The sequence below is a fragment of the Cynara cardunculus genome, unplaced genomic scaffold (genome assembly GCF_001531365.2).
Source record: "Cynara cardunculus var. scolymus isolate 2C unplaced genomic scaffold, CcrdV1 Un_Scaffold_8764, whole genome shotgun sequence".
Lineage (NCBI taxonomy): Eukaryota > Viridiplantae > Streptophyta > Magnoliopsida > Asterales > Asteraceae > Cynara > Cynara cardunculus.
Window position 1 is genome coordinate 2735 of NW_020204450.1, and position 8975 is coordinate 11709.

Genomic DNA, 8975 nt, shown 5'->3' on the forward strand with positions numbered 1-8975 from the left:
GAGATATCAATAGCCAATATCACTAGACCTTGTTGGAGATAAAAAAAAATTAGAGAGACAATAAGCAATAACATATAATTAATGACCAATTAATTTTTTTTTATTTTTTTCTCCAATGTAATTAGTTGATATATTTTTGGACCCTTTTTATCAACTAAATTCTTTTTGCCTCTTATTATATGTTACAATTTTTGGATTTCTTTAATTTATTAAATTATTTTAGACTACTACTGTATTTTAAGAAAAAATTTGGGCCCCTGATATTTTTGATCTGGACATGCGGCCGTCGCCATATATATGTGTGTATGGCAAAGATAAACTGCTAAGTTGGCTCAACTTCTGATAGCCTTTGGCTTCATGAAAGCTTGTACTTTTAAACTTAGCAAGGGTTTATTGAAAAGTTCTGTATGATTCTCCAGACTACTTAATTAATTACCTGCAAATTCAATAATTCTAGGAAGGAAACACCTCTATTTTAGAACTCAGCAAAATCTTTCCTGATTTTACTTTTTGTATTTTAAAACTTTTTGTTCAAAGTGATTGAATTAGTGTCAAGTCCAATGTATTTAATAATACACATGGTCAAATCACTAACGATGTGGTTGGAATCGGTTGATGTTTCTTGACTTCTTATCCACGTGAACTCTATTTTATATATATGCCATGTGAATGTATTTTCCAGCTTAAATATCATTGGGTTTTTTCTTTCTTACTTTTTTTCACATTTAAAAGTACTTGAATATATTTGATAAAAGTCATACTCCGATAAATGTGAAACTTTAGAGCTTTCTTGGTCATTTGCTAGTTTTATAAAGAAACTAATGACCAATGGATTTGGTAGCAAGATAGCTCCAATGGAATAGCCTATATTCTATTGGTAATGATCAAAATAGCCTTTATTTCATTGGTAATGCTACCAAATTCAACAGAATATATCTACTGAAAACTCCAATGGTTGACTGGAGGTATTGCTTTTCTTGGAATAGGATAACCAGTGACAAAGAATAGTCTTATTGATTCTACGAATACTTAGTAAGCCTCTTGTAAAACTAGTTGATTCCAATAATTCCATGTTTAAACTCAGACTCGAATTCAAGAACTCAGGAGGTTGGTGGAAAGGGAAACGTATGGTTCATCAACTGAGAATCCAAATAATACTATCTTTATATATAAAGGGAGTTCAAAAGTAATGGGTTTGGAAAAGATGATGGTGAAACATAAAAGTCCAAACGGGTAAAATGAGAAAAATGGCAAATAAAACATAAACGAAAAGTTCCTCAAAACATGCCAAATTAACGATGTTTTTGGGCTAGAATCCTGTATGCCTCTTTGGGTTCTTCGTGTGCCATGCTCCTAGTTCTTAGCTTCGAACTCGGCATAGCTTTGGCGTGAAACGGAGACCGGTATAAAAGTTACGCGTGTTTAAGCATGACAACCCCTGTTGGTCCTATCATAGGTTCCCATGAACATTAAGTCTCATTCCTCCACACTTAGGCCCAAATCACAATTTGCCGAACTTTATCTTTCCTGATGCATGATGTTGTTAGCATTATTCTACTGTAAACATATAAACTTAAATTCACCTTCCTTAAATATCATGATGGTCAACACAATCTACTTTGCAGCGTTAAATAGGGACGATTTTCATGGCATACAACTTAAACTTAGCGGAAAATACACTTTGGGGTTTGATGTTTAGAATATTTGCAGTGAGTTACTAGGTCGGCTTTAGCATTTGGCCTCATCAAAGCCACCATGTAACTTCTTGTCCTTTCAAGGTTCTCAAGGGCTTAAGTGGGTGTATATTAATTCTAAAGAATTCTTATATACATGCAAATTCTTGACAAAATCTATGGTTTTACTTTTTGTATTTCAATAACATTTTCCTTCAAAGGCAAAGACTAATGGGATTGGAGTAGTGTCAACATTCCTAAGTATTCGTCATAATACTCTGTGGGAGGATCGTATCTCAAATCCTATATATGTAAATTAACTATGCACTAAAGTCCAGTCACAGATGACCACTGGTTGGGATCAGTTGATGTTTCTGGACTTCTATAACAGGTTTCCATGTAGTCTCCACTACTCCGCATCCTTATATATATACCACCCCAATGGTCTTCTTGTCCATACAATTGTAGAACGTTAAAAGATACACAATGGACGCAGTAAAAGCTCTATCCTCTCTTCAATTTGAAGTAAAGATTGTGAGTGCTAAAAACATCCAAGTTAGGGACTCCAAAGGCTACTTGTTCGTTAGATGCTACCTTTCGGCTGGAAATAACAAAAGGGTGCGTCTGGAGAGCCGAGATATATCTACAAGTGGAGGCTACTTCTCTTGGAACGAGTCATTCTCGTTGGATTGCTTAGGGACAAAGCAATCGATGGATATGATCATTCAAGGAACTGTAGTTTTCGAACTTCGTTGTAGAAGTACAGTTCCATTGATCCGGATGATCATTGGTGGCGATGAAAACATTGGTTGTTGGTCGTCACAACTGTTGGGAAGAGCTGAGGTGCCATGGAGAGAGATTTTTGAGTCATCAAAGATGGAATCAGAGAGATGGATAGTGATGAGATCAAAGAAAATTGTCACTAAATCACCTTCTGTTTGTGTAACTTTGAAGATTCAAGTCCCTCCGGTGGTTGTAATGAAAGAAAGGAACACAAAAGATGGTGGCAAGTTCAAGAATAAGTGGGATGAAAGCTGTGGGTGCTCCCACGGTCATTGCTGTCAAAATTTGTGTGTAGATAGCGAGATGGTTGCAATGGGACTTGCCCTGGATGCTTTCTAGTAAACAGAAATGCAGAAAGTACATAGATTAATTAGGAATTAGAGAAGTTATGAGAAACCATGGTCTCTTTCTATACCAATTAACTTTCAGTGTGAGCAATTAAACATGTATATTTTTTGTGTTTCTTCACCAAGTTTTTTCTTTAAAATCAAAATCATGATACTCGAACACCAGTACTAGAGAGATGATTATACTACCCGGTTGCAAAATGATATACTACCCTGTTATGTAACAGGGTCCTATTTGGGGGGGGGGGGGGGGTCACGGTTACTAAGTGGGTTGCATTCGCCTAATGCAGCCCAGTTTTAATTATTCCACTGGGTAGTATCTAGGTAGGAGGGATGTGAATGTTGCTTAATATAACTCGGTTCTTTTTAATAACCGAGTAGTATCTTTGCTAGTATGACTAATGGAACCGGTTATTTTAAGAAACCAGGTAGTATTAATGTATTGAAGAAGAAGAAGAAGAAACATAAGCATTACATAAGATAAGATCGATACCAGAAAATCACAGATTAAGAGTAATATGAAAAGAAAATTAAATAAACACCCACAATTAGACTTGCAATACAACAATAATCAATGAAAATGTTGATAAATAAAACATATATTTAGATATGTATCATCCATGAAATTTGAGCAATTTCACATCCCAAAAAAAAATGGCGAACTTGTTCCAACGTCAAAACACACCCTCGATCTACTTATACTCCTTTTTTAAAACCCAGATGCCTACCATTTTTAGAAGCCTACCATATCCAGAAGCCTACCATATCCATAGAACATACCTCACATGAGTCTCGGAAAATCCTCTTTCAATCTGATTGTACTCTGCATACGAATATATAGTTGTTATTAAATTGTATTACTTGAGTAAAAAACAAAACATATAACTATAAAATGGTCTACTTTATGTAGCTTATCATTATCATCTTACTATAACAGTCTTGTTGCATCTTTATAAAAAAAAAACTCGACCATGAGGGAAGGCTATAAAACTTGACAATGAGGGAAAGCTATAAAACAATATAATGAGGGAAGGCTATGTAGATCCCAGATCTCTCAATATAACATGAAGATTTAAGATTAAGAACCTAAATCTATTGTTTGAATGAGGAAAGTGAAGAACAACTTAAATAATATACAAGAAAGTATGAAGCTTTCAAGTAATTTCACTATAATAACGATAATGAGAAGGTTACTTTAAATTATAAGAGATATGAATGATATTTATACTAGCAATGTAGTCTAAGAGATAACAAGCTAGTATAGGATATCTATGAGATAAAAGAGGAGCAAATATCTATATAGAATGATGGGGGTTATCTCTAACTACCTAGAGTAACATAATGCATGCTGGTGATGAGTCACGTCCAACTGTCTTTGGGTAGTGTGTCCAATCAGGATTTATCACGTATCTACTTGTAAGAGTAGATCTGATTGAACTATGTTTGACACTTGATGATTCTTCAATTGCTGTAAAACCAGAGGGGTTATGGAAAGGCTAAGTTCATCGACCTGATGAACTCTTCATAAGTGGATCTATTGGAACAAGAATGTTGTATTCAAGTACCGGTGCTTAAACTATTTTAATATGCTTTGTAATTGTTTAGTTATGGTTTCCTTTTATAGTTTGTAAAGGTAGTTGGTTATCTTTCCTGTTTTAGTGGTTGCTATAAAGTAGCAATATGTATTGTTAGTTGGTTGTAGCAGTAAGTGATTGACAGATTCGTTCATACGTATACCTAAGGATTGTATCAAGAACTTACTCATCATTCTATGAAAGCAAGATGACAGATTTGTTTCAATCTACTTGATCTTGCTATGAATTGAATTGTTATTAGACTTGATAATCCGGGATCACAATTGGTATCAGAGCTGAATCAGATTGACTGGATTGGATTTCAATTACATATTCTTGATCATTAATTTTCTGAAAAATTGCAAGATTTTGCCAAATTTGTGCTATTTGATACATTTATGCTATATTGGAATATGTTAAAACTGTTTCTGCATCATTTACGAACTGTTCTGTGCAAGAAAATTGCATCAATTTACAATTTATAAGTGATTTTGAGTGATTTTCGAATTCTGGGTTTATGTGTTCATGTTCATCGGACGATTAATTTGTACTTAAAAGTGTTATTCATCGTTCAAATGTGTTATCACTCAAGTTTTGATAAATTTGAGTTGTCTGATATCTTGATTTTGTTGCTCATCGGATAAGTGGTGTCCGATAACCAAGCTCAAAGAGTCATTCGGAGAATCTATTCATCGCTTGAATCTTGTGATTGATCTTATTGCTCTATTTTGACTTGTCCGGATTCTAAGCTCATCGATCATTTTGTAACTTCTTGTCCTTTCAAGGTTTTCTAGGGCTTAACTAGGTATATATTAATACTAAAGAATTCTTAATTACATGCAAATTCTTAACAAAATATATGGTTTTACTTTTTGTATTTCAATAACAATCTCCTTCAATGGCAAAGACTAATGGGATTGGAGTAGTGTCAACATTCCTAGGTATTCGTTATAATACTCTGTGGGAGGATCGTATCTCAAATCCTATATATGTAAATTAACTATGCACTAAGGTCCAGTTACAGATGACCACTGCTTGGGATCAGTTGATGTTTCTGGACTTCTATAACAGGTTTCCATGTAGTCTCCACTACTCCACATCCATATATATATATACCACCCCATTTAGTCTTCTTGTCCATACAAATGGAGAACATCAAAAGATATACAATGGACGTAGTAAAAGCTTTATCCTCTCTTCAATTGAAGTAAAGATTATAAGTGCTAAAATCATCCAAGTTAGGGACTCCAAAGGCTACTTGTTCGTTAGATGCTACCTTTCAGCTAGAAAAAACAAAAGAGTGCGTTTGGATAGCCGAAATATATCTACAAGTGGAGGCTACTTCTCTTGGAACGAGTCATTCTCGTTGGATTGCTTAGAGAAAAAGCAATCGATGGATATGACCTTTCAAGTAACTGTAGTTTTCGAAATTCGTTGTAGAAGTACAGTTCCATTGATCCGAATGATCATTGGTGGCGATGAAAACATTGGTGGTTGGTCGTCACAACTGTTGGGAAGAGCTGAGGTGCCATGGAGAGAGATTTTTAAGTCATCAAAGATGGAATAAGAAAGATGGATAGTGATGAGATCAAAGAAAACTATCACTAAATCACCTTCTGTTTGTGTAACTTCGAAGATTCAAGTCCCTCCGATGGTTGTAATGAAAGAAAGGAACACAAAAGATGGTGGCAAGTTCAAGAATAAGTGGGATGAAAGCTGTGGGTGCTCCCACGGTCATTGATGTCAATATTTGTGTTAGCTCCAATATTTGCTTAATGTAAAAGTATGAAAAAGATTTCTGCAAGTGTTGACAGAAAGGTTTATTCCCCAGAAGACAACAGAGGACCAGCAACAGAAGCTGTTTGCTCGTACAAGTCAAGATTGACAGAACCTCTGTTGTCTCTCACAGAGGTTCTGGAAAAAGGTCCTCTGTTATCAAGAGCTTACAAGTCATATGCAGCAGAGCCTCTGGGATGGCTCACAGAGGGTCTGCGGTTCATCTTCTGTGGAGAACCTCTTCTTACTGTTTTACTTAGGTTGATTAGCTGCACGTGCCTCTCACGTGACTAGGTCTGTAATCGACTTTATTTGGACGACTTGGATGATTTCACTTGTCTAGGTCATGTCAGAAAGGTCGATAGGAACTAGTATAAATAGCAGCTAGGCCTTTGTAATTCCGCGTTCTTCCGAATTGTAATCGTCTTATTTTCAATCAATTGAAAAACCTTTGAAGCTATTCTCCCGTGTTTATCATTCTCATATACTATGTGTTCTTGATTATTACTCTGTTTGTTCTTATATTGTTTCCGCTGCACTTTGTTTGTCTTAAAGATCATCCAGAGTATTTGATTGATATCAAAACTGAGTTTACAGGTCCTAACAATTGGTATCAAAGCAGGAATCAAATTCTTATTTGATTAATTCTGTTCTTGGTATTAATCTGCATTTGTTCTAGAACACCAGTCTTCTTCTTCTTCTTCTTCAGGTTACCCTGTTTTACTTTATTTTATCAGTTTCTTCTTATTCCTATTTTTCTTCTTCTTTTCAATGGCGAATCTGGCCAATACATCATGGCCAATACATCATTCATGAGCACTGGTTCTCAATCTAAACCTCCCACGCTTATTCGTGAGGAGTATCCCCAATGGAAGGTGCGAAATGGTTAATTTTTTGGAAGGAATTCATCCAAGAATATGTGAATTCCTCTATAATCCTCCTTATGTCCCAATGAACTTAATTCCAAGAGTTCCAGCCACTGGAACAACTCCAGAAATTCCTGAGCATTACAAACCACGTCCTATTGCAAACTGGAGTGATGAGGACAAAATACTGGTTGAATTGGGCAGCAAGTGCAAACGATTGTTAATCATGGCAATACCTCACAAAATCTTCAAATGCATCGATCACTGTCAATTGTCCATGGATATTTGGACAGAATTAGAAAAGCAGATTGAAGAAGGTAAGAAAACACTCAAGAACAATCGATCAATTTGCATTGACGAATACCACAGCTTCAAGGCGAAGGAAGGTGAATCCCTGTCGGACACATACTCTAGATTGAACACCTTGATTAGCAACTGCAAGAGGTATGGAGTCATGAGAACGGCAGAGGACAACAACTCTTTATTCTTGAAAAGCCTTGGAGTTGAATGGATGCACCTAACCATGTCTATGAAGGCCACCTTAGATTTGGAAAGGTGGACTCTGGCAGACTTGTTTGGATCTCTTAAAAGCCAAGAGCCTCAAGTTTTGCAAATGAAAAAGAACTATGGTGGTCCACTCGCTCTAGTCGCAGAGGATAGCAGTTCTGGGAAGGGGAAAGGAGCACAGAAGGAGAAGAAGAAAAAGGTATTGATAGCAGAGAGTGATGAAAGTTCTGATGAAGAAGTCTCAATGAAGGAGATGATGAAAACTCTGGCCTTGATCACCAGAGAATTCAGAAAGGGTGGTGAGAGGAAGGAATACAAAAGTTTCAACAAAAGAAACTTTACAAAGGGAGGTAGATCAGATGCAGGAGAGAAGGAACAGAAGCCTCTACAGAAGGTAGAGGAGYAGAAGAAGGAAGAGTCGAAGGAAGGATGCTATAGATGTGACAAACCAGGCCACTTTGCTGCAGACTGCTGGTCAAAAGGGCCAAAGGCTCCACAGAGGGCTCCTAGAGATGCAACCTTTTACAAAAAGAAGGCTGACTACTACCAGCAGAAGTCTCTGCTAGCTCAATCAAGTGAGCTAGTAACCGATGAGTCCTCTGATGAAGATGAACAGAAGGGTCTTCTCGTTTGGGAAGACTCAGACACAGTGGATGAGCTCTTCTGTGGGATGGCCAATATTAACTCTGACTCCTCTGCAAGAAATGACCAAGAGGTTTCTACTTCTTACTCTTCTGAATCTCTTGATCTTTACACAGAGATCATCGATAACCTCGATTCATGTCACTTGGAGCATTTCAATCTAAAAGAAAAACTTTCTCTTTGTGAAAAAGAAGTCATTCTGCTCACAGAGGAAAGAAACAAAATTTTCAAAATATTCGAAGAAGAGCAATCAAAGTTTATAAATTTAGAAAATTCTTCAAAGGAAAAGCTTGCCAAGGTTCAAAAAGATTTAAAAAACAAGGTGGACGAGTTAAGGCAGATGGAGCATGACAAGTGTAATATTACTTCTGTTAAAGAATTCTTTCAAAAGGAAAGAGAATTTTTCACCAAGATGTGCTTGACAGAGAGCTTAAAATTAAAACGTTTCAAGAGGCTCAAAATATTTACAAAAAGATTAAAGTTAATTTGGGCAGAAGAGGTCTAGGTTTCTCAGAATTTGATTATAAACCTGGTTTCAAATCAAACAAAACTCTTGAGAGTACCTTTAGATCCTCAAATAATTTGAAAAGTAATATATCTAAAACTAAGCCCATTTTTAAAAGGAGAAGGCTGTTGGTTGATCCAGACACAAAACCGTGTTTATCAATGGAAAATATTGCTTATGAAGACTATATTGATTCCTTCTCACATTCTGCAAAGAAGGATTCCATTCCAAGGAGATTTATGAGACAGGGTCATATAGGAATTTTCAAGTTTGGACAACCAGATTCTCAAGAAAACTATGCT

At 36.1% G+C, this 8975-nt stretch overlaps 1 protein-coding gene across 1 annotated transcript; it reads left to right on the plus strand.

The window, feature by feature from the left end:
- The first annotated feature begins 2159 nt into the window (after positions 1 to 2159).
- Positions 2160 to 2795, plus strand: LOC112505159. The gene has a single exon (XM_025109106.1). It carries the CDS (start codon positions 2160 to 2162, stop codon positions 2793 to 2795), a length of 636 nt encoding a protein of 211 aa, XP_024964874.1.
- Positions 2796 to 8975: the final 6180 nt, after the last annotated feature.

Coding starts and splice junctions, on each gene's coding strand:
- LOC112505159 (XM_025109106.1), top strand. CDS start 2,160: ATGGACGCAGTAAAAGCTCTATCCTCTCTTCAATTTGAAGTAAAGATT.